This window comes from Herpailurus yagouaroundi, unplaced genomic scaffold, assembly GCF_014898765.1.
Source record: "Herpailurus yagouaroundi ecotype Mexico unplaced genomic scaffold, PumYag 216, whole genome shotgun sequence".
In the NCBI taxonomy this organism is placed as follows: Eukaryota; Metazoa; Chordata; class Mammalia; order Carnivora; family Felidae; genus Herpailurus; species Herpailurus yagouaroundi.
This window is the reverse complement of record NW_024412447.1, coordinates 5,147,890-5,174,418: the sequence shown is the minus strand read 5'-3', so window position 1 is coordinate 5,174,418 and position 26,529 is coordinate 5,147,890. Positions and strand designations below refer to the sequence as shown.

Here is a 26,529-nt window from a genome sequence, read left to right as displayed (position 1 = left end):
CCTCTCCCCTGCTCACACTCTGTCTGTCTGTCTCTCTCTCAAAATAAATAAACATTAAAAAAAAGCAAAATACCACCCCACACCTGTCAGAATGACTAAAATTAACGACTCAGGCAACAACAGATGTTGGTGAGGATGTGGAGAAAGAGGATCTCTTTTGCACTGCTGGTGGGAATGCAAACTGGTGCAGCCACTCTGGAAAACAGTATGGATGTTCCTCAAAAAACTAAAAATAGAACTACCCTATGACCCAGCAATTTGCCCAGGTATTTGCCCAAAAGGATACGAAAATGCTGATTCAAAGAGGCACATATACCCCAATGTTTATAGCAGCGCTATTGACAATAGCCAAAGTATGGAAAGAACCCAAATGTCCATCGACTAATGAACGGATAAAGAAGATTTGGTATCTATGTACAATGGACTGTTACTCAGCGATCATAAAGAATGACATCTTGCCATCTACAACCACATGGATGGAAATAGAGGGTATTATGCTAAGCAAAATTAGAGAAAGACAAATATACGATTTCACTCGTGTGGAATTTAAGATAAAAAACAGATGAACATAAGGGAAGGGAAGCAAAATTAATATAAAAATAGGGAGACAAACCATAAAAGACTCTTATTAAATACAGAAAACAAACTGAGGGTTGCTGGTGAGGTGTTGGGTGGGGGAAAGGGCTAAAGGGGTGAGGGGCATTAAGGAGGACACTTGTTGGGCTGAGCACTGGGTGGTATATGTAATTGATGAATCACTAAATTCTATTCCTGAAATTATTATTACACTATGTTAACTTGGATTTAATTCTTTTAATGTAAAAAATATATAAGGAATATGAGGCACCAATTCAGAGTTTCATTGTTTTGTTTTGTTTTTTTAATTTTTTTTTTCAACGTTTATTTATTTTTGGGACAGAGAGAGACAGAGCATGAACGGGGGAGGGGCAGAGAGAGGGAGACACAGAATCGGAAACAGGCTCCAGGCTCTGAGCCACCATCAGCCCAGAGCCCGACGCGGGGCTCGAAATCACGGACCGGGAGATCGTGACCTGGCTGAAGTCGGACGCTTAACCGACTGCGCCACCCAGGCGCCCCAGTTTCATTGTTTTTAACTTGAGCATCTTTAAAAACCATCTCACACTATACACAAAAATAAAACGGATTAAAGACTTAACCAGAAAACTCCTAGAAGAAAACATGTGCAGTATTTTCTCTGACATCAGCTCTAGCAGCATTTTTCTAGATGTGTCTCCTCAGGCAAGAGAAACAGAAGCAAAAATAGGCTATTGAGACTATGCCAAAATAAAAAGCCTTTGCACTGTGAAGGAATCCACCACCAAGACAAAAAAAGCAATCTACAAAATGGGAGATGTTTGGAAATGATGTATCTTATAAGGGACTAATATCCAAAATATATAAACAACACCAGAAACAAATAATCCTATTGAGAAACAGGCAGAGGACCTGCATACACATTTTTCCAAAGACATTATACAGATGGCCAACAGACAAATGAAAAGATGAGGGGAGCCTAGGTGGGTCAGTCGGTTAAGTGTCCGACTTCGGCTCAGGTCACGATCTCACAGTTAGTGGGTTCGAGCCCCGCGTCGGGCTCTGTGCCGACAGCTCAGAGCCTGGACCCTGCTTTGGATTCTGTCTCTCTCTCGCTCTCCTCCTCCCCAACTCACGCTCTGTCTCTCCCTCTCAAAAATAAACATTAAAAAATTTTTAAATAAAAAAAAAGAAAGAAAAGGTGAACATCACTGATCATCCGAAATGGAAATCAAACCACAGGGAGATATCACCTACACTTGTCAGAATGGCTAAAGTCAAAAACACAAACAAGTGTTGGCAGGGATGTGGAGGAAAAGGAGCCCTCGTACCCTGGTGGTGGGAATGCCAACTGGTGCAGCCACTCTGGAGAACAGGATGGAGGTCTCTCAAAACATTGAAATTACCATATGATCCAGGAGTTCCGCTACTGGGTATGTATCCCAAGAAAATGAAAACACTACTTTGAAAAAACATACGCACTATGTTTATCGCAGCAGTATTTACAATAGCCAACGTAGGAAAGCAACCCAAAAGTCCATCCATAGGTGAATGCGTAAAGCTGTGTTCGTATAAATGTTTATACACAAGTATGTATGTATATACACATATTTATACACATATATACATGCAGTGGAATATTACTCGGCTGTAAAAAAAATGAGATTTTGCCATTTACAACAACGTGGATGACTGTGAGGGTAGACTGTTAAAGTCAGACAAATACAATTTGATTTTACTCACATGTGGAATTTAAGAAACAAAACAAATGAGTAAGGAAAAAAGAGACAAACTCGAATACAAAGAATTGGTCGTTGCCGGAAAGGCAAGTGGGCAGATGGGTGAAAGTTTAAAAAGTGGGTTCAAGGGTACACTCATCCTCATGAGCACAGAGTAATGTATACAATTATTGAATCATATTGTACACCTGAAGCTAATACTGTGGTAATTATACTTCAGTTTAAGAAAAAGTGCAGGAGACTCGCGCGAGAGAACTCAACCGTAGAAGGATGTAGTCAACAGCATCAGGCTCGAGATGTGGACGTGCAGGGCCCATGTGGAGGAACCACTGTCCTGGCAGACTGATGCAACTTGGTAAGATCCTGCTTTTAAAAGGCCACTCCAGGGCTGCCTGGGCGGCTCAGGTCATGATCTCACTGTTCTCGAGTTCGAGCCCCCTTCGGGCTCTGTGCTGACAGCTCAGAGCCTGGAGCTGCTTCGGATTCTGTGTCTCCCTCTCTCTCCGCCCCTCCTCCGCTCGCTCTCTCTCAAATAAATAAACATTTAAAAATAAATAAAAGTCAACTCCAAGAGAAGTGACGTCACCCAGATGGTGACATAGGTCATTCCCCGACTTCACTCCCCTTCCAAAAGAAGAACCACCAACTATTCATGGACAAGACTCTTCCGAGAGAACCCTCAAATACAGGGGTGAAGCTGAAGCACCCCTGCACCACAAAGAGCAAAACAGCCCTGGAAGGGTAAGAGGGATGGCTACATGCCGACCACACTCCACCCCCAGCCCCCGCCCTGGAGGCTGGCACAGCGTCAAACTGAGAGGCCTCCCCTGAGTCTGTGCTTCCTCCAGTGGGAAAAGAGAGTCCAGGGTAGGCATCCAACTCCCCCAACACTGTGGGTCATTTCCTGGGGACCCCTGCTCCAGTCTCACCCCATGGAATTGCTAGGGAATCAGGGCGGCGGGGGGAGGGGGCGGCAGGAGGACTTGATTGTGACAGAAGGATGAGGGGTTTGGAACAGCACTGAGATCTTGGCAGACAGTCCCTACCCACAACACCCGAGTGGTCGTCCCCAGACAGCGTCTTTGCCCCCCTACAGAACCAAGTCGACGGTGAAGTCTGACGGGGAAACTCCGTGGGGTACAGGTCAGCCTGATTCATGTTCTCAAATGAAGAGCTGCGCCAGCCCTGGAGCTTGGTCGGCCCCCGGCCCAGGCAGGGGAGCGGAGTCAGAGCCTCCCTTACAGCAACCGCCCCCATCTGACCAGGAAGGCAAGGACACCTGCCTTCCCGCTGGCACAGGCCAGCAACACTCAAGCAGAAAGTACGGCAGGCAGAGCCACGTACGGAGGGTTCCACCGCTCTGCCCGAGCAGAGGAGCTGATCACAGCCCCACCCAGGGCCCGAGTAAAGCTCCCAGCCCTGTGCAGCCAGAAAGCCTGGCCAGAACACCTGGAAAGCCGCGTAGCCCAGCCACACTTGAGCAGACTCTAAGCAGGGCAGGGAGTCTGCAGGGAACATGGGAGCATGGGTTGGCTTGAGCCAAGATCACGAGAGAATAGCCTAGCCCGCCTTGGGGCAGTTTTCCCTCTCCACTCAACCGAGGAAACTAATTGATAACACTGTGTCCAGCAATAGGTGGAGTGGGGGTGGGAGGAAGCAGTCTTTAGCCCACCCAGCAGATCTGCAATTGAACAGAGAGCACAGCCTAGGACTTTCCGTGTCTACAGAGAAAAACGAGTAACCTGCCTGGCCAGGGAATTCACTGTACGTGCTTGCCTGATTCAGGTACCCAAACAAGCCATGCAGACCCTGGGCCCCGTCCTGCTTCCCCGCCAGGGTAGGGAAGCTAATTCATAGTTCCGCCTACAGCTGAGTATACTCCCCAATCCCAACCAGCTGGTAAGCCTGACCAGAACACCCAGACAACCGGAAAGCCTATCCTATAGCCTCACTTGGCCAGGGAACCACGCCACCAGTCCTGCCCAAAACTGTTCTCAGTCAGTTCTCACTCACCCTCCCCCCGGCCTACCTCAGAGCTCGGGCACTGGCCTCACCACAAAACAGACCCGATAACAAGCCCACCTGCCCGGAAAGTACCAGCAGACACATCCCGACGCCCAAACCGAGCTGATGGGGGAGCCACTGTCTGCTAACGCGAACCTGTAGGGTCTGAAAGAGGAAACCACTTGCTCAAATGCACAGATACCAAAGTAAGGAATCAAGGATCATGAAAAATCGGGTAAATAAGACACCACCAAAGGGCGGTAGAGCTAATTAGATCTAATAAAGCTCTGATAGCTGACCCTAAAGAAATGGAGATCCATGAACTGTTGAAGCATTCAGAACGATCCTCTTGACGAAGTTCAGTGAACTACAAAGAATGCACAACTACACAAAATTGAGAAAACAGTGAAAGAACAAAACAAGTCCAACAAAGAAGCCATCAAAAAACACAAAACCAGAAATCCTAGAGCTGAAAACTACAACTGAAGAATTCATTAGTGAGCTTTATTTTTTATTACTATTTCTTAATGTTTATTTTTGAGAGAGAGTGTGAGCAGAGGAGGGGCAGAGAGAGAGGGAGACAGAGGATCTGAAGCGGGCTCCACGCTGACAGCAGCAAGTCTCATGTGAGGCTCAAACCCATGAACTGTGAAACCATGACCTGAGTCGAAGTTGGACACTCAACTGACCAAGCCACTAAAGTGTCCCTATTACTATTTTTTTAATAGTAGGCTTTGAAAGCAGACTTGATCATGCAGAAAAATCAGTGACTCAGAAGACAGGACATTTGAAGTTAGAAGAGCAAACAAAAAAAAAGGTGAAGAAAGATGATGGGACTTATGGGTCACAAAAGAAACAGTATTCCCATTATGGGGATTCCAGGAAGAGAAGAGAAAGGGGTAGAAAGTGGATTTAAAGCAATAAATAATGGCTGAAAACTTCCCAAACCTAAGGAGAGAAAAGGACCAAAGACCCCAAATAGGCTTAGCCCCCATGGGGCTACACTGATGTACACTATAATCATCAAAAGTCAAAGAATTTTGAGAGCAAGTGTGAAGTTACAGATAAGGGATCCCCTGTAGACAAGTGGCTGATTTTTCAACAGAAACTTTTCAGGTCACGAGGAAATGGAATGAACTATTCAAATACGGAAACAAAAAATGGTCAGCCAAGAATTCTACCCAGCAGAGTTGTCCTTCAGAAATGAAGGAGAGGGACAGACTTTTCTGGGCAAACAAAAGCTGAGGGAGTTCATCACCACTAAGCCTGCCTTATAGGAAACGCTAATGATGGGAACGCAAGCTGATGCAGCCACTCTGGAAAACAGCATGGAGGTTCCTCAAAACACTAAAAATAGAACTACCCTATGACCCAGCAAGTGCACTACCAGGTATTTGTCCAAAGGATATGAAAATGCTGATTCAAAGGGGCACATAAACCCCAATGTTTATAGCAGCACTATTGACAATAACCAAAGTATGGAAAGAGCCCAAATGTCCATCGATGGTTGAATGGATAAAGAAGATTTGGTATGCATGTACAATGGAATATTACTCGGCAGTCAAAAAGAATGAAATCTTGCCATTTGCCACTATGTGGATGAAAACTGGAGGGTATCATGCTAAGTGAAATTAGTCAGAGAAAGACAAAAATCATATGACTTCACTCATATGAGGACTCTAGGAGACAAAACAGATGAACCTAAGGGAAGGGCAACAAAAATAATACAAAAACAGGGAGGGGGACAAAACAGAAGAGACTCATAAATATGGAGAACAATCTGAGGGTTACTGGAGGGGAGATGGGCTAAATGGGGAAGGGGCACTAAGGAATCTACTCCTGAAATCATTGGTGGACTAGATGCTAATTTGGATGTAAACTTTTTTTAAAAATGCTAAGGAGAGTGCTTTGAGTGGAAATTCAATGACACTAATTTACATCATAAAAACAAGAAGGTGGTGTTAAACCCACTGCTAATGGTGAACACTTCGATTCTGTAATATGGTAATGATGGTGCATAATTCACTGAAACTCTAGTTCAAAAGTTTAAAAACATAATAAAAATAACCATAATTACAATAACATATTATTAGTTACACAATATTAAAAATATGTAAATGGTAAGTCACATCAGTAACTTAAAATGTGAGGGGGAGAAGTAAAAGTGTAAAGTTTAGGAACTCTAATGAAGTGATCAGTTTAAAATAGGGTGTTATAATTTAAAGACATTTTATGTGAGCCTTATGGTAACCACAAGGGGAAAATCTATAGTAATAACACAGAAGAATGTGATTTTAGAAAGAGCATACTGGGAGGCGCCTGGGTGGCCAGTTGTTTAAGCATCTGAATTCGGGTCAGGTCATGAGCTTGTGGTTCATGAGTTCGAGCCCCGCATCAGGCTCTGTGCTGACAGCTCGGATCCTGGAGCCTGCTTTGGATTCTGTGTCTCCCTCTCTTTCTGCCCCTCCCCTGCTCGCACTCTGTCTCTCAAAAAAAAAATGAACATTAAAAAAAATTTTTTTAAGAGTGTATTGATACCAAAGACATAAAAACAAGAAAAAGGCACAGCAGGATAAAAAACAAGGAACAGCAGTTGTTTGAAACAATCAGAAAACAATTAGCAAAAGAGCAGTACGTCCTTACCTATCAATAATTAAGGGTAAATAGATTAAATTCTCCAATCAAAAGCACAGAATAGCTAAATGGATAAAAAGACACAGTCCAACGGTAAGTTGCCTGTAGGAACTCACTTTACCCTTAAAGACACACACACATGGGGCGCCTGGGTGGCTCAGTCGGTTAAGCGTCTGACTTCAGCTCAGGTCACGATCTCGTGGTCTGTGAGTTCGAGCCCCGCGTCGGGCTCTGGGCTGATGGCTCGGCGCCTGGAACCTGCTTCCAATTCTGTGTCTCCCTCTCTCTCTCTGCCCCTCCCCCGTTCATGCTCTGTCTCTGTCTCAAAAATAAATAAAACGTTAAAAAAAAAATTAAAAAAAAAAAGACACACACACAGACTGAGCGTGAAGGCGTAGAAAAGACAGTTCAAGCAAATGGTAACAACACCACCAAAAAGACAGGTAACACAGACTCAAATATAAAAATGGTAACAAGATGAGTGCCTGGATAGTTCAGTTGGTTAAGTGTCCAACTCCTGATTTCAGCTCAGGTCATGATCTCATGGTTGGTGAGTTTGAGCTCCAAGTCAGGCTCTGCGCAGACAGTGCGGAGCCTGCTTGAGATTGACCGTCTCCCTTTCTTTGCCCTTCCCCCGCTTGCACTGTCTCTCTCCCTCTCTCTCTCAAAATAAAAAAATAAACTTTAAAAAATTAAAATAAAAATGGTAACAAGGGACAGGGAAGGTCATTATATAATGATAAAGCTGTCAATCCATCAAGAAGACATAATAATTGTATTTACACTCCCAACTTCAGAGCACCTAAATAAAACAAAAACTAACAGAGCAAAAAGAAGAAATATACAATACAAAAATAGTTGGAGACTTTAATACCCCACTCTCAACAGTGGATAGATGATCCAGGCAGATAATCAATAAGTAGACAGCAAATTTGATCAACACTATAGACCATATTGGACCTAACAGATATTTATAGAACATTCTGACAGCAGCAGAATAAACATTCTTCTTAAGCACACATGGAACATTTTCTAGCATAGACCATATGTTAGGCCACAAAACAAGTCCTAGCAAATTCAAGAAGATTAAAATCATACCAAGTATCTTCTCTGATCACAGTGATATGAAACTAGGAATCAGTAACAGGAGGAATACTAGAAAATTCACAAACACATGGAAATTAACACTCTCCTGAACAACCAATGGATCAAAAAATCAAAGGGGAAATTTTAAAGTATCTTGAGATAGATGAAAATAGAAACACAATATACCAAAACTTAAAGGATGTGGCAAAAGGAATTCTAAGAAAGAAGTTCATAGCAATAAACACCTACATTAAAAAACAAGAAAGAATTCAAATAAACTAACTGAACTAAGAGTTGGTTCTTTGAAAAAATAAAATTGACAAATCTTTAGCCAGACTAACCAAGGAAAAAAGAGGAACCAAATCAACAATATAAATGAAAACAAACATTACAACTAATACCACAGAAATATAAGGATCATAAGAGGCTACTATGAATAATCATATACCAACAAATTGGACAAACTAGAAGAAATTGAGAAATTCTTAGGCACATACAACCTACCAACACCAAATTCAAGAAGAAATAGAAAATCTGAACAGACCAATTACCAGTAAGGTTGATTAGTAACCAAAAATCTCCCAGCAAAGAAAAGCCCAGGACCAGATAGCTTCACTGTTGAACTTCGCCAAATATTTGAAAAACAATTAATGCCAATCCTTCTCAAACTCTTCCCAAAAACTGAAGAGGAGGGAACATCCCCAAGCTTATTTTACAGTCAGCCTTAAACTGATGCTGAAGCCAGAAAACGACACTACCAGAAAATTACAGGTCCATATCCCTGATGAATATAAGCGCAAAAATATTCAATAAAATACCGTCACACTGAATTCAGCGCATTAAAAGCATCATTCACCGTGGCCAGCTAGGATTTATCCCTGGGATGCAAGGATGGTTCAACATATGAAAAACATACGAAGAAAACATGAAAATGTGATACATCACATTGATAGAATGAAAGAAAAAAAATTATCTGACCATCTCAGTAAACACAGAAAGAGCATTTGACAAAATTCTACATCCATTCATGATAAAAACTCAATGTTTATTTACTTTTGAGAGAGAGGCAGAGAGACAGAGGACAAGCGGGGAGGGACAGAGAGGGGGAGACACGGAATCCGAAGCAGGCTCCAGGCTCTGAGCTGTGAACACAGAGCCCAATGCAGGTTTTGAACTCATGAACCATGAGATTGTGACCTGAGCTGAAGTCAGACGCTTAACTGAGCCTCCCATGCACCCCCATGATAAAAACTCTGAACAATTAGATACAGAAGGAATGAACCTCAACATATATTACAAGCCATCAGTTAATGTCATAATCAAGGGTCAAAGATTGAAAACTTTTCCTCTAAGATCAGGAACAAGAGAAGGATGCCCACTCTCACCATTTTTATTCAACATAATACTGAAAGGTACTAGCCAGAGCAATTAGGCAAGAAAAAGAATTTTGAAGTATCATGATACAAAAGGAAGAGGTAAAATTGTCTCTATTTACAGATGATATGATTTTATACATAGAAAATCCTAAATACTCTACCAAAAAACCGATAGGTCTCATCAATGAATCCAGTAAAGTAGCAGGATATAAAATTAACATACAAAAATCATTAGGGTTGCTATATACTAACAATGAATTGTCAGGAAAAGAAAGAAAATGATCCCATTTATAATACCATCAAAAACAATAAAATACTTAGGAATAAATTTAACCAAGAGGTCAAAGATCTCTGAGTACTTTGAGACTGGTGAAGGAAACTGAAGACAAAGATAAATGGAAATGTATCCCACATTCATGGAATGGAAAAATTAATACTGTTAAGATGTCAATACTACCAAAAGTCATCTATAGATTCAATGCAATCCCTACCAAGATTCCAATGGCATTTTTAACAGCAGTAGAAAAAAATAGCTCTAAAATTTAAATTTTTTAATGTTTATTATTTTGAGAGAGCATGAGCGGGCGAGAGCAGAGAGAGACAGGGAGACAGAATCCAAAGCAGGCTTCAGGCTCTGAGCTGTCAGCACAGAGCCTGACATGGGGCTCAAACCCACGGACCATGATTAGCTCTAAAATGTATTTAGAACCACAAGAGATGCCAAAGCAATCTCAAGAAAGAAAAACTAAGCAGGAGGCTTCATACTTCCTGATTTGAAGCTATGCTATACAGTATAGTAATCGTAATAGTATGGTACTGGCATATAAACAGACACATAGACCAATGGAAGAGAATCAAGAGCCCAGAAATAAACCAGTATGTAGAGTCAGTACTTGACAAGGAAGCCAAGAATGTTCAATGAAGAGAAGATAGTCTCTTCAATAAGTGGTGCTGGGAAAATTGGACATTTACATACAAAGAACGAAACTAAATTTTTAATTTCTTTTTAACGTTTATTTATTTTTGAGACAGAGAGAGAGAGAGCATGAGCAGGGGAGGGTCAGAGAGAGAGGGAGACACAGAATCTGAAACAGGCTCCAGGCTCTGAGGGGTCAGCACAGAGCCCAATGCGGGGCTCGAACTCACAGACCGCGAGATCGTGACCTGAGCCGAAGTCAGACGCCCAACTGACTGAGCCACCCAGGTGCCCCATAAACTAAATTTTTAAAAATTATTTAAAAATTTAAATATAAGTTTAGAAACCATAAAACTGCCAGAAGAAAACACAGGGAAAAAAGTTCCTTGACATGGGTCTTGGCAAGGACTTCTTGGATATGATGCCTAAAGTACAGGCAACATAATGAGAAATAGACCACTAGGATGACATCAAACTCAGCTAATGCACAAAATGAAAAGGCAACCTATGCAATAGGAAAAAAAAAATACTTGCAAACCATATATCTGATAAGGGCTTCGAATCCAAAATATATAAAGAACTCCTACAACTCAACAGAAAAAAAAAAATAGACGAAGCATCTGAATAGACATATTTCCAAAGAAGATGTAGGAGTGGCCAACAGGTACATGAAAAAATGCCCAACATTACTCATCATCAGGGAAATGCAAGTCAAAACCACAGTGAGAAGTCACCTCATACCTGTTAGAATGGCTAGCATCGAAGAGACCAGAGGTAACACATGCTGGCAAGGACGGGTAGAGAGTGGAACCCTTGTACACTGTTGGAGGGAATGTAAATTGGTACAATCACTGGGGAAAACCATACGGAGGTTCCTCATAAAATTCAAAACAGAAGTACCACATAACCCCACAATTCCGCTCCTGGGAATATAGCCAAAGGAAGACACTATGTGGAAGAGATGTCTGCGCCCCCACGCTCACTGCGGCCTCATTTGCAATAGCCAAGACATGGGAACAAACGAAGTGTCCAGTGGAAAAACGGATAAAGAAGCTGTGGTAATAGACACAATGGAATTTTATTCATTCATTAAAAAGGAGGAAACCCCACCATTTGTAACAACCTGGATGGACCTTGAGGGCATTATGCTCAGTGAAATAAGCCAGCCAGAGAGAAAGACAAATGCTGTATGCTCCTACTTACCTGTAGAATTAAAAACAAAACAAGAAACTCATCGAAAAAGAGACCAGACTTGTGGCTACCAGAGGCTGGGGATGGGGATAAGGAGGATTGGATGAAGGTGGTCAAAAGGCAGTCAACTTCCGGTTGAAAGGTAAGTACTAAGACGTGATATACAACATGACAACTATAGTCAGCCCTGCCATATGATACAGAAGAAAACTGTTAAGAGAGTAGATCCCAAGAATTCTCATCACAAGGAAAAACAATTTTTTTTTCTTTTTATCAGTTATCCACACGAGGTGACGGATGTTAACAAAACGTACTTTGGCGATCATTTCCCAATATACGTATGTCAAATCGTTACACCGTATACCTGAAATTTTGGCAGCATCGTAAATCACATCTCAGTCACACAGGAAAAAAATATAAAGGCAAACAGAAAAAACTCAGCAAGATCAGGCCTTGAAAGTAAACTTTGTTAAGCGGGTGTCAGGATTGGAAGTGGCCCTGGCAGCCTAATTACATTCTAAAAAGACGCTTGTATGTTTTTATCAACTTTATATCATTTACGAGTGACAGTTTGCAAACATTAGAGTTCAATAATGAAACTACTCACCATTTTGAGGTAAAGAAAAGGTTAGGCCTTTTCCTGGAGATTTAAAATTCAATTTGGAAATTCTTTCATCACTCAGAGACTTCCTGATCTTGGGCTTTTACATAAAAACAAAAAATCATAAAGCAAAATATGATTTCTGCATCATTGTGGACCCAAACTAATTTTCTGCATTATAAGTAATTAGAAAGTTATTAACAAAGCCATTCTTTTTAAACTAACAAAACTATTTCTGGGGCACTCGGGTGGCTCAGTCAGTGAAGCGTCCAACTCTCAGTTGTGGCTCAGGTCACGATCTTACGGTTTCGTGAGTTTGAGCCCCATATTGGGCTGTGCACTGATGGTACAGAACCTGCTTGGGATTCTCTCTCTCCTCTCTCTGCCCCTCCCCTACTCACGCTGTCTCTGTCTCTCTCAAAATAAACAAACTTAATAGGCTATTTCTAATTTTAACCTGCACAAAACATTGCTACTTATACAATTAAGGAAATGAATAACAGATTTATTGTATCCATTAAAAAGTTCTTCCTAAGAAACCAGACTTCAAAGTCTTCCCTGGGTCTGTTGGGAAGGGGTTTACTATGTACTGTTAACTGTACCTATGTTCAGATATTGACGGTGTTAGTTACTATATATATATATATATATATATATATATATATATATATATATATATATATGCTGTTCACACCCACATGTCTGCCTCCACATAGATCTGGCCCTTGAACTCTGGACTTGTGTCTCCATCTGTACCACTTGGACGTCTGCTCCGGCACCTTAAGCCAACGTGTCCAAAACCAGCGCCCTAATTTTGCCCCCAAATTCCTGTCCCCTGCCCCAGCCTTGTCCTTCACGGCAAATGGCAACCACATCTTCCAGTCCTTTGGGCCAAAAAGCTTTGAATCATTCTGTCTTTCGTCACCTCTCCCTCTCAGACTTCACAGCCTTCCACAGGCCTGCACATAATTCCAAGAGCTTCCTTACTGGTTCGTCAACAGTGAAGCCCCGGCGGGCCTACTGATCCTGTGCCCCGGGGCCCTCCCGTCCCGCTCAGAATGAAAGCCGGGCCCTCACGACGGCCAGTGCCCTCCTGGTCCAGCCTGCTGCCTCGCTGAGCTCACGTGCCCGGACCCCTCCCGTGCAGCTGCACTGACTGCTACGCTTTCCTTTCAAAAACCCAAATATGCTTCCACCTTGGGGCCTCGCCCAGACCAGTCTTCCTCCCGATGATCACACGCTTTGCTTCCTCACTTCCTCGTTGCATGCTCAAATGTCGCTTCATCAGAAGACCCGTCACCACCTCTCCGTGTCACTCAATCTCCACCACATCGCTCACGCCTCATGTGAGGAAGTGTAGCACTGTGGTCCTGGGTGCGCATTCTGGAGGCGGACTGCCTGCATAAAGACTCCCAGCTGCACTCCCTACTGGTTCCGTGGCTGCGGGCAGGTTACCTAACCTTCCAGCACCGGGGCTCCCTCCCAGAGATAGTAAGAGTACCCGAAGGGGGTTGGGAGTATTAATTGAGCTCAGACTGGGAAGTGAGCACACCTGGTAAATACCCCAGGAGCCTTGGCCATAACTACCACTCACTTGTCTCCCTCCACTCGCTGGAATGGCAAGTCTACGAGAGTTCAGGCTCTCGCTTCCCGGCAGATCACCAGTGTACAGAGAGTGCTCGTCACACACGAGGCACACGAAGCTTACTGATACTGCAAGCAGGTAACCGTTGTTATGAGGTTGGTTGTCAATATGAACCTCTGGGGGCGCCTGGGTGGCTCAGTCGGTTAAGCGTCCGACTTTGGCTCAGGTCATGATCCCATAGTTCGTGGGTTCCAGCCCCACATTGGGCTCTGTGCTGACAGCTCAGAGTTTGGAGCCTGCTTCAGATTCTGTGTCTTCCTGTCTCTCTGCTCCTCCTCTTTTCGCTCTCTCTCTCTCTGTCAAAAATAAACACTTAAAAGAAAACTAAGACAACAACAACAAACCTCTGATTTCCTCATTTTGCTGAGGTCAAGCATGGGTCCTAGCTTGCTTGAAGAGGACTTGGTGCTGCTGTCCTGCAGATCAGATTCCTGGCTTGTTCCTACACTTGAACTCCTGTGCTGGATGTTCTGAGCAAGGACAAACACGTAAGAGGATTTTTGGTTGCCGTGGAGACACGCACGCGATTTTAACAAAGTATAGTTTACAGGTCAGCGACACCCACAGTGTACTACTTGATGATTTTTGACATGTCTACCACCTGTGAAACGCTCCCCTCAGCCAACACAGTGAACATATCCCATCACCCACAAGTGTCCTGTGCCCCTTAGGAATCCAACCCCCCTTCCCTCATCGTCACCGATCTGCTGTCCCTACGGATTACTTTGCACTTTCTAGAATTTTATGTAATTTGAATCACAACAGGATGTACCTTTTTTTTGGTTTGGCTTCTTTCACCCAGCATAATTTTGATTCATCCTTGTTGTATCCTCTATCATGAGTTATTTCATCACCGAGTCATACTCCATCATGCGGACATAATAGGATTTAGCTTGTTGGACATTTGGAATGACTTACTGAAGACCAGAAGTGAACGTGATCAGATGGTTTCTGAGGACGATCCCTAGACCAGTGTTCGCACTCGTTTACTGGAGTGCGAGTGATGCCATCCATGAAATCATGGACGAAACTAAGGTGGATGTTTGTTTCCCTCAGAGCAGAGCCCCAGACTCAGACTGTGGCCCATGACAAGGCTCCCAGATGACCTGGAGATGCCATCAGTCATATCCTCAAGCCGGAGGAGGAATATCTACTTGGTGGGATGGACTGTGAAGTGGAGTGGAACATGAAGCAAGCTCTTAGCACACAAGGAGTCCGAGATACATCAGGGGATTTCTGAGAAGTCACCCTTTACACGACAAACGATGATCTTGTACGTGTGGCTCTGAAGAGTTACCCAGCTGTGAGGTTCCACTGGCCCCCAAGATTCTCCCTGTGGGTCCAAATGAACGGCTCGAAAATCAGAAACCCTCTAAGCCTACTTGGCCTGACACCCCCACCCAAAACCAGTCTGTGTCAATCTGCCCCAGCAGCTGGACCCTTCGGTAGGTTGCTGGAGCTGCCCTGATCCGCTGAGGTCTTGCGGTCGAGTCTCGTGTCCGGCAGGCCTGACGTGTGAGCTGGCCCCACCAGGGACCCACCTGGTATCTTATGCACACTCAGGAGATATTTCTTAGCGACTTCACTCTGGGACAGGCTCTCCACTCTTGTAAATGCCAGACTGCATAACAACACACTTCGTAACAAAATACCTCAGGCGTTCTAAGCCTCCTGGTCTGCCCAGTGTTTTATTGGCTACGCTGACCTTCTTGTAGGACATCTCCACTAATGTGGCTAGGAGCCTACGCCCCTGGATCACGACCAGGGAACACGTTTTTCCCTAACTTAAAGAAAAAGGCAATACACATTCTTTCAAAATGTGAAAGGGGGTCTTAAGTCTTCTCTTCAGTCTTAACGTTATTTCCTGAAGGGTTACAAAAGCCCAAGATAGTTTTGATGGCACTTTAGCCATTCCGGAATGAAACCATTCCTTGCACTGTAGATTCTAAACTATTATTACCTGACAGGGGCTTCCATGTTTGTTTCCAGGCAAGTCGTCATTCAGAAAATTCAAGTAGGATTTAGTCATTTGGTCAGTAACAGAGATGAGTGCAAAGCTTAAGAGAGCTTCAAAGAACTCCAGGAAGACCAGCTGAAATATAAGAACATACAAAGGGGCTCACTCATTCTGACCCACCCTGAGGTGGACCAGTGATCCATGTGGCTATTGGCATCTGTCTCCAGAGAAAGCCACTTCATTCAGCACTCAAGTGTCGTGGGTGCACACCGAATGGAAATAAAAACTATGATATTTAAAAGGCTCTGCATGGGACGCCTGGGTGGCTCAGTCAGTTAAGCACCCAACTTTGGCTCAGGTCATGATCCCACAGTTCGTGAGTTCGAGCCCCGCATCGGGCTCTGTGCTGATGGCTCAGAGCCTGGATCCTGCTTCGGATTCTGTGTCTCCCTCTCACTCTGTCCCTCCCCTGCTCGTGCTCTGTCTCATTCAAAAATAAATTAAACTTAAATTTAAAAGTAAAAGACTGTGTGTTCTATTGGTAGATTTGTTAAGTCACTTTTCTATTAGAAACATTTTATTTTATATTCACTAATCGAGGACGTTTTCTTTATTTTTTAACATTTATTCATTTTTGAGAGACAGAGACAGAGCGTAAGTGAGAGAGGGACAAGGAGAGAGGGAGACACAGAATCCCAAGCAGGCTCCAGGCTCCGAGCTGTCAGCACAGAGCCTGACGTGGGGCTTGAACCCATCAACTGTGAGGTCATCACCTGAGCCACAGTTGGATGCTCAACTGACTAAGCCGCCCTGGTGCCCCGAGGACAGTCATTTTCAAAAGGGTTCCTTTTGTGTTGAACAAAAATTGAGGGAAGTGGCATCTGGGAACCAAAGTGACAAGGGCAGGTGTAACCCACTTGGCAGCCACACTCACCCCTGCTGTGTGTGCACCTGACACCCGGGCCTGCCCCCACCTGGGCAGCACCTGCCTGCGGGGACGGCTTGCTTGGACTCTGATCGTCCACCGGTCACGTCTGCTGGTCCTGAACCCAGGGCCGTTTGAGTCTGACCCGGAACAGGTCCGCTCATTTGAACAGAGGCGCCAGGCTCAGCAGCAGTGCCCCCTAGGCCAAGAGTGTGCTGACACTTGCCCGAGGATGGGTCAAGCTGGTAAATGAGACATCTGCTTAGTTCAAGGGCTGGATGGACACTTTTAGTCTCTTGTGCCCTAATTTGACTCTTCCTGTGACCCTCCCTACCTTGCCCCTGCTCACCACCTGCCAAATTCCCCAAGTGTCCTACCAACATGTCAACCCCTATTTGCAGAGGCTCTACCATTTTGCTGAGTTGCTGAACCTCACTCAGCTTCAGTCTCTTCACCTAGAAGACGGGGTCGATACCATATGCTTTGTCGCAAGGATGGGAGGAGATAATTGGCGTGAAGGGCCTGTCTCAAGTGCTGAATCATTAGTGGCTGGGATTTGTAGCTGTTATCTTTTTATTTTTTTTACTGTTTGTTTACTTATTTTTCAGAGAGTGGTCACAAGTAGGGGAGGGGCAGAGAGAGAGACACACACAGAATCCAAAGCAGGCTCCAGGCTCCGAGCCGTCAGCACAGAGCCTGACGCGGGGCTCGAACTCACGAACTGCAAGTTCACGACTTGAGCCAAAGTCAGATGCTTAACTGACTGAGCCACCCAGGCGCCCCTGTAACTGTTAAGCAAAAGCACAGGCCAGCAGGTCCTTGCCCTACCCAGGCACCTACTGTCACCGGTCTTGAGGTGACACCAAACATCCACCTTGGAAGCAGGACCTACAAGAAGAGGTCTGCGTTCTTATTAGCTGTTCTGCTCATGCTACTCCCACATCTTTCCCAGCAGAGAGCAAACTCTGAAGACAACACCATGCCACCTGGCTGTTCTGTAAAACATCAGACGGATAAAATCTTGCCTTAGATTTGCAATCCTAGCCAACTCTGTGGGTCCCGGCTTACGTGTTTGCTTGTCAGTTTGTAGAAAACAGCCTAAAGATTTTGTTCAAGATGAAGTTATTCTCATAGGTTGGATAAGATCCAAAGGCAACTCACAAGCATCACAAGGTAGAAGTAACACAGAGGCAGGTGAGAGGTTCACACAGCATTGATGCTGGAATGACAAAGCCCTCTGGAGATGCTGGGATGTGGTGAGTGTATTTTATACATAAGAGGACATGAATTTCAAGGAATGGGGTGGGGGAGGCAAGAGGGAAGACTCTTTTGGGCTGAACTGTGTCTCCCAAAAAAAGAGTGGGGAGTCCTAACCCCCAAAACCTCAGAATGTGACCTTACTTGGTAATAATGCCTTTTTAAAATTTTTTTTGTCAAAAAAAATTTTATGTTTATTTTTGAGAGAGACAGAGTGCAAGCAGGGGAGGGGCAGAGAGAGAGGGAGACACAGAATCCAAAGCAGGCTCCAGGCTCTGAGCCGTCAGCACAGAGCCTGACGCGGGGCTCAAACCCACAAGCCATGAGATCAAAACCTGAGCCGAAGTTGGACACTCAACCGACTAAGCCACCTAAGCATCCCTGGTGATGATGTCTTTACAGATCAAGTTAAAATGAGGTCGTGAGGGTGGGGGACCCAATCCAGCATGGCCACTGTCCTTATAAGAGGGAGATTTGGACACCGAGACAGACCCATAGCGGGAAGACAACGTGAAGAGACACGGGGAGAAGATGGCCGTCTACGAGCCAAGGGGAGAGGCCTTTCCCACAGCCCCAGACGGAACCAGCTCTACCTTATTTCTGACGACTCGCTTTCAGAACTGCAGGCAGTACTTTCCTGTGATTCAAGCCCCCCCGAAACGGTGGGGTGGGGGTTAGCAAGTTCAAACGTTCTGAGGTAGGAGCCTGACAGGTGTGTTCAGGGGACAGCACAGAGGCAGCTGGGACTCAGCGGTCAGACAAGGACTCGGAAAGTTGGCGCCATCAGCGTCTTGAGGGCCTTTACTCCGCGTAAGATGGGAAGCCTGGGGGTGTGAGCAGAGGAGGGACGTGACCTGATTGCTGCCCCGGGAGGTAGGAAGGTAAGAGACAAACGCAAAAGATGAGTTAGGAGCCACTGCAGCTTTCCAGGGGACCGTTGGTGGCTCAGCCGGCGCGGAAGGTGCCACATTCTGGATCCATTCTTCAGGTGGATCTCCTGAAGATGTGAATGTGGGGTAGGAGAGGAAGGAGTCGTTGTGGCAATGCCCTGACAACGGAAGGGCTGAGGCCATCAGCGCCCCACTCACGGGAGGCTGAGGTACGCTGGCGGAAGACGGAGGTCACACGTTTGGGGTGTGGGACATTCTGGGCTGAGGGGAGTGTGAGGGGCCACTCCGACTCAGGCCGTCTGGGGCTAGGGAGCGTGGTTTGGGTTGGAGACAGCAACGGTGGCCTTGTCTTCAGAAAGGTGGCACTTAAGATCATGAGATGAGAGGACCCCGGACTGAGTCCAGGGCACTCGGTCTTGAGTGTGGCAGAAGAGGAGGAACCTGCGAAGAAGCTGGAAAGGAGCCGGCGGTGAGGGAAGGGGAAGACGTGGGACATGGAGGAAGAACGTGTTGGAGGTGGGAGAGACGGCGTTGCGGGGGCCATGGCAGGGCCATGGACTGGTGTACTGGGCAGGACCCCTAGGAGGGCCATCGTGGGGACCCTGGTGACCTGAACACAAATGGTTACAGCCGAGTGGAGGGAGCCACACGGACCCCACCTTTAGGATGTGTCCACGAGACACAAATGCACGGAGTAGACACTCCTGGCGGGAGGTATGGCGTATACCGAAAACACCAACTAGTTGCCCCACTTCCGTTTGCAGAAGCAAAGACCGAGCCTGGGGAGGGAGACTTGCCCCTCGGCAAGGAGCGCTGAAAACCAAAGATACACCTAATTCACTGGAGGAGACACATGGCCCGCCAGAGAAACATACACGTGTATTAAATCGCTAAATTCTCCAAGAAATAGCATCGTACAGCTGACCCTTGAACAACACAGGTTTGAACCCCGTGGGACCGCTTACATATACATCTTTTCCGACACATACAGGACAGCGGTGTAAAATGTATTCTCTCTTCCTTGATGATTTTCTTAGCGTTTTCTTTTCTCTGGCTTACTTTATTGTAAGAATACAGTGTATAATACAAAATATGTATTAATCGCCTGTGTATGTGATCGGTAAGGCTTCCAGTCCACGGCAGGCAGGTTAAGTTCTGGGGGAGTCTGAAGTTATCCCTGAATTTCTGACTGCGTGGCGGTGTCAGCATCCCCAACTCTGGTGCTGTTCAAGGATCAACTATAGTTTTATATTCTTTTGATTTCACTTCCTGATATCTGAAATATTCTTTTTTATATTAACTCTAGTTTTCTAATATAATCAAGGAGACATAGCTACATAGATACACATGAATATACATACATGTATGTATATACACACATGTGTAGAGCCCTACACATATTTACGTATTGGGGTCAGAATGCCTTTCAGTCTAATCTTGGTTCTTGGATTGTATCTGCTCTATTTGTGACACCTCTTGACAAACCTCAAGTTCAAAGTTGCTGTCAATGCCATCATGCATGAAAGGATTATCCTCTGCGATGACCTCCACAAATTTGGCTGGTGTCAATTCTTTATTTATCATTTTAAAGTCCTGTAAAAGAAACAACCAATTCAACTATAATTGCCTATAATTACAGATAGTTACATATTTTAAAAAAATTTTTTTAACGTTTATTTATTATTGAGAGACAGAGAGAGAGAGACAGAGCATGAACGGGGAAGGGACAGAGAGAGGGAGACACGGAATCTGAAGCAGGCTCCAGGCTCTGAGCTGTCGGCACAGAGCCTGACGCGGGGCTCGAACACACAGACCGTGAGATCATGACCTGAGCCGAAGTCAGACCCTTAAACTGACTGAGCCACCCAGGCACCCTGATAGTTACATATTTTTAATGTCAATTTATATCCATATAACATTTTAAGGAGGTGTTCTAGAAATGAGTATCTTTGAAACCGACCCTTTTGAAAAGCATTCTAGATTAACATTGATATTTACCTCTCTAGACCTACCCTAATCCCTCTGCAAGGAAAGTGTTTTTAGAAGCATAAACACAGGGGTGCCCAGGTAGCACAGTTGGTTAAGTGTTCAACTCTTGATCTTGGCTGAGGTCATGACCTCACTGTTTGAGGGATCAAACCCAGCGCTGACAGCGCAGAGCCTGCTCGGGATTCTCTCTCTCCCTTTCTCTCTGCCCCTCCCCGACTTGCACTGTCTCTGTCTCTCTCAAAATAAATAAATAAACTTAAAAAAAAAAAAAAGGCATAAACACAGGATGGAGGGTATGATGATCCGGACATGAGATATCAACCCAGCTACACAGGTGGGGAAATGCTGGACGGGGGACCGAGGAACCCCGGATGCCGTGGGCACTCAGGACGGAGACCCCTCTGGAAGTAACACTCCAGGTAGGGCTGAACACACGAAGTCTCGCTGAAAGTCTAGGTGAAGACCCTATCCGCGTCAAAGCTGAAAACAGGTTTGCTTTCTGAGATACTGAACCAGAGAGCATTCAGCCCAGGAAACACCATTTTCACTAAGGTCAGTGCTGCTTTTCAGGATTAGGAGAACGTGCACCTCATAAGGCCTGGCTCCATGCTGGCCCTCCCTCCACTCCGTCCTAAGCACCATGCAAACCAGGTTCCACGTTCTTTTTTTTTTTTTTTTATGTTTATTTATCTTTGAGAGAGAGAAACAGAGTGTGAGGGAGACACATACTCAAAAGCAGGCTCCAGGTTCTGAGCTGTCAGCACAGGGCCCCACGCGGGGCTTGAACTCATGAACCACGAGATCATGACCTAGGCTAAAGTCGGACGCTTAACAGACTGAGCCACCCAGGCGCCCCAAGGCTCCTAGGTTTTAATGGAAGATCGTGCTGACACCACTGGTCTGTCTGAACATCGCTAAAAGGGAACATTCCTGAGGCAAGGTGATAGGAAGTACACAGAACCACCTGTGGCTTTTGTCCGGGCAAGAAAAAAACCCGAATCCATACAAGCCTCTAACTGTCCTGCTTTAGTGGAAATACGGGGAAAAGTAGAACAGGGTAATCAACTCTGACAGGATGCAGCCAGCCCGAAGCAGATGTGTGACCAATCCAGAGGGACAGCTGACCTCGTGTCTTCAGTAAGGGGCCATGACGAAAGGGGGGAGTGAACGAACAGCTGGTACGATACCCCCCAAAGCTCACCTATTCCCAAAAGCTGTTTTCCTGTGTTAGACACCAGGCTGCTGTCAGGTTTTCGTATACATACGACACCGTTAGACTTTTCCCTATTCCCTGTTAGTATTCGACCCTTCCCGTTTTATCATTTAACTTCCCACAGGCGTGAATTCAAACAAAGATTACCAAAAGTTGGCACGAGAATACTGTTAAACTAGGTGTTCTCGCTAACTTTTAAACTAATAACTTCTTTGGGGCGCCTGGGTGGTGCAGTCGGTTAAGCGTCCGACTTCAGCCAGGTCACGATCTCACGGTCCGTGAGTTCGAGCCCCGCGTCGGGCTCTGGGCTGATGGCTCAGAGCCTGGAGCCTGTTTCCGATTCTGTGTCTCCCTCTCTCTCTGCCCCTCCCTCGTTCATGCTCTGTCTCTCTCTGTCCCAAAAATAAATAAACGTTGGAAAAAAAAAATTTAAACTAGTAACTTCTTTAAGTTACTTTCTGATGAATAATAATTTTTGTCAATGACACTGGCGTCCCTCCCCACCCCGTCTTCTCTTACATGGCAAGGTCTGCGTTAGCAAAGACACTGTGGCCCCGTCGCCTGGGCCCTTCCCTCACTGGGAAGGAAGCACGTGGGGTCAGTGTTCCCAGACCCCGGAATTACTCGCTTCTGCCCAAAGAGGCCCAGTAAACATTTGTTGGTTATGGAAACCCATCCTGGATCTCACGATGTGTGTGTCGTTGTTAGAACACGTTGCCTTTCTTTAATGAAAACCCAAATGCCTGTTAATATGAAACCAGTCTTGGGGCGCCTGCGTGGCTCAGTCAGTGGAGCGGCCGACTTCGGCTCAGGTCATGATCTCACGGTCCGTGAGTTCGAGCCCCGCGTCGGGCTCTGTGCTGACAGCTCAGAGCCTGGAGCCTGTTTCAGACTCTGTGTCTCCCTCTCTCTCTGCCCCTCCCCTGTTCATGCTCTGTCTCTCTCTGTCTCAAAAATAAATAAAAATGTTAAAAAAAATTAAAAAATATATATATATGCGAAACCAGTCTCGGTCACGAGCGCTTACTTTCAACATCCAGAGGAAGTGTCGCACCTTCATGGACGGCTCGTGGGGAGGAGCCGCGTGCGGTCTGCAGTAAACCGTGTAAATCTCCCAGCTCTTGTTGATGTGGCTGATGGAATAGAGCGTCCGCTGTTGCCCACTGAATAAATTGCCTAAAAACATAATGCAACGATAAACTGTCAAAAAAGGATTACAAAGCTACATTTTGGAAAAAGAAGCGACAGTCAATATAATGCTGCTGGTTTTGTATTTACCTTTTACGCGGCCGGCATTTGGGTGAATGTTCTCAGTCATCAGTTTGGTAAAACACAGAAAGAGTGATGGGCTTCTGTTTCTGACGAGAAAGATCTAGTCACCTCTCTGTCCAGCGGGTAGAACCTAATTCCTCTCTCCCTGAGTGTGGGGTGGATTTAGTCATTTGCTTCGAACCACGAAGGTACAGAAGGGGAGACACAGTAGGTTTATGGTAGAGCGTCGTGCCTCCCGCCACCTTCACTGAGTGATCGGGACTAACATCACCAGTACCAAGACAGATCAACACCACATCCCCCTGATGTGATGGGCTGCCAAGGGCATTTCACCTCCGCGCCATTCTTGCCCCAAACCCAAGCCTCAGTGCAATGATGAAAAATATATCAGCAGACCAAAATCAAGGGACATTTTACAAGATAACTGACCAAGAGTTTTCCAAAGCGTCAAGGCCATAAAAGACAAAGTCTGAGAAATTATCACAGGTTGTAGGGACTAAGGAGATAGGAGACAACTAAACGCAAAGAACGTGGATCAGAAAAGGGACATTATTGGGAAAACCCAGGAAACCCTAATAGTGTCCATGACTTAGTTAATGGTATTATACCAACATTAATTTCTTAACTTCCACAGGTGCATCATGGTCGTGTACAATGTCATTGTTAAGGGGAGCTGAGTGAAGGGTGTGTAGGAACTCAAGTACTAACATGGCAACACTCCTGGAAAACTTATTTCCAAATAAAAAAAGACAGGGGATCAATTTTCTCTGACAGGGGATGAATCAATTTATTATTCCCCATCTGAGAAAGATGGGGAAATTCGGGCCTGAGGAAGGACTAGTGTTGAATATTTCCGATCAAAACCCTGAGAGCAAGTTTCAACATTGAAACACGACTCACCTCGGAAGGGGCTTCAGAAGTGTAATCTGGCATCCGGTGGTTTTGTGGTTAATATTTGTGAAACGCTTTTGTTTCTGGCCCTTCCCTTTGGGAGTATGTAAAAGTAGTCACGCACGTCAAAGAAAAGTGGGCACCACTGTAGCTCAGGACTGATTAGGTCTGCCTCGCCCTCTCCGAGCTTCAGAAGTGGTACTTACTGGAATTCTTTGTGATGGATGTGGTAAGCCAATTGCAGGAGGTAATTCAGAAATGTTCTCAAAAGTATTGTTGTAAATGGAGAATGAATTTCTTCAACCGGAATGTCATTATTGGCTACAATAAAAGAAATTGGAAAGGATGCCTAGTACTTTGTTTTTAATCGAGGTAGAACTGACGTATAACGTTGCATTAGTTTCCCGTGCACGACGCCATTCACTAGGTGCTGCAACATGACCGCCACAGTAAGACTGGTTGACACCCTTTGCCTACGTAGTTACAAAAATTTCTCCTTTATTCTGGCGGAGGACTTTTAAGATTGACCTTCTTAGCAACTTTTAAATAACCGTTATTTTTAACTATAGTCACCATGCCGCACGTTACATCCCCATGACTTACTTATTTTGTAGCTGGAAGTTTATACCTTTGGACCCCCTTCACCCATCTCTTCGATCCCTCCCCTCTGGCAACCACTACTCTGTTCTCTGTATCTGTGAGCTTGTTTCTTTGTTCTTTAATTTTTATCTAATTATTTTTAATATTTCATTATTTACTTTGAGAGAGCTTCAAGTGGAAGAGGAGCAGAGAGAGAGAGAGGGAGAGGGAGAATCCCAAGCCAGATCTGAGCTGTCCGCACAGAGCCCCACGAGGAACTCGGTCCCACGAACCATGAGGTCATGACCTGACCCGGAATCAAGAGGTGGATGCTTAAACCGCTGGGCCACCCAGGTGCCCCTTCTTTGTTTTTTTAGATTTGACATACAAGCGAGATCCTATGCTATTTGTCTCTGTCTTATTTCACTTAGCATAACACCCTCAAGGTCCATCTGCGTTGGTTGCAAATGTCAAGACTGCATTCTTGACGCCTCGTATTTTCTAAAACCTTCTATTTTATTTGCTCCTGGTATACAAGTCAAAGAAGTGAGTGTGACAGAGTACCTTTTCTCGTAGTGAATACTATGAACAGCGTAAACACACCCACCTAAAACTTAAGTACCGCACGAAAGACCTAGTCACTTATCAGGAAAGTTGCAAGAGACCTTGTCCCAGTGTCTTTCGGAGTTCGGCGTGGTCTGAGCCACGTTTGATTCTAATGGCGACTCTGACTCTAAATGGACTCAAAATCTGTGTCCGACACTTACATTTCAAGTAAGTAAGTATCAGTCCTGACATTTTGTTTTCCCAGTAGATAATTTGAGGTTGTCAAGGCCTGCTTCCCAGAATCCGGCTGAAAGGAATAGAACCTTCAAAGTTGTTAAATCTATTGCCATGAACTTTCTAATTTGAAATCAAGCCCAAGCCCACCTCAAGTGTTTTCTCGGCTACTGGCCCTCCCTGATCCTCTCTGCTTCGGACCTCACAATTTACTGGGTTGTTTTAAACTATAGATCAGAGGCAGGCAAACTTTTCTGCCAAGAGACACACAGTAAATATCTTTAGGCTTTGTGGGCCACAACCCCTCAGTTCTGACATGACAGGGCAAAAACAGCCACAGACAATGCATGAGGAAATGGACATGGCTGTGTTCCAATAAAACTTTATTTATAAGAACAGGCAGGGGGCTGACCTTGGCTCACAGGCCCTGCTGTAGATGGTCTTTTACTGTTGCCATTATTTCACGAGAGTGTCTCAGGTACATTTTAAGCACCTTGAGAAGACGGTATGTTGATTTCTGGAACGTCTCTCCCGGGATTTGCCTTCGTCACTCCCTCCACATTTCCTGACTGGTTTCATGGAGACATGTCACGCCAATCTTTAACCCAAAAGACCTGAAGGACCGGGACACTCACCGCTTAATACCCTGTCCATATCAGCAAGAGTTATATTATGGTGATGAAATTTGCAATCTTTTAGAAACCTCCAGAAGTGAAGCTTTGTCATCAGAAAGGTGTTATCCAGAGAGTGATCACATCCTAGGCTGCTGTAGAAGCTATAGATTCTTCTTAATTCTGTAATATTTCTTAAGACAGCATATTCCACCTACAAAGAGAAAGCCATGCACGTCTTAATCTTACCTAATAAGAACAAAAGAGAGATAACACCTGCTTTATAAATTAAATGAGATAATACAAGTGAAGTAATAGCATTTACCGTTGACCACTACAAGGGCTCAGCAAATGTTGTATTTTCCCTGCTCATCCCCAGGTCAATAAAATGCAATTTCTGTATAACATTAAAAAATGT

The 26,529-nt window shown here is 45.0% G+C and overlaps 1 protein-coding gene across 4 annotated transcripts in view; it reads right to left on the bottom strand.

Moving 5' to 3' along the window:
• The window catches only part of RSPH10B (radial spoke head 10 homolog B), a 62,964-nt gene that overhangs the window by 6,008 nt on the left and 30,427 nt on the right, over nt 1–26,529 (bottom strand). For 2 of the 4 annotated variants that reach the window (XM_040455862.1, XM_040455864.1), the window contains exons 11-18: nt 26,136–26,325; nt 24,348–24,462; nt 23,257–23,336; nt 23,006–23,154; nt 20,262–20,369; nt 15,708–15,839; nt 14,092–14,217; nt 12,109–12,202 (exon numbers count right to left, since the gene is read on the bottom strand). In XM_040455862.1, the coding sequence (XP_040311796.1) occupies nt 12,109–12,202; nt 14,092–14,217; nt 15,708–15,839; nt 20,262–20,369; nt 23,006–23,154; nt 23,257–23,336; nt 24,348–24,462; nt 26,136–26,325 (994 nt within the window). The remainder of the gene's footprint in view (nt 1–12,108; nt 12,203–14,091; nt 14,218–15,707; nt 15,840–20,261; nt 20,370–23,005; nt 23,155–23,256; nt 23,337–24,347; nt 24,463–26,135; nt 26,326–26,529) is intronic. The other 2 variants (XM_040455865.1, XM_040455863.1) reach the window with 2 other exon arrangements.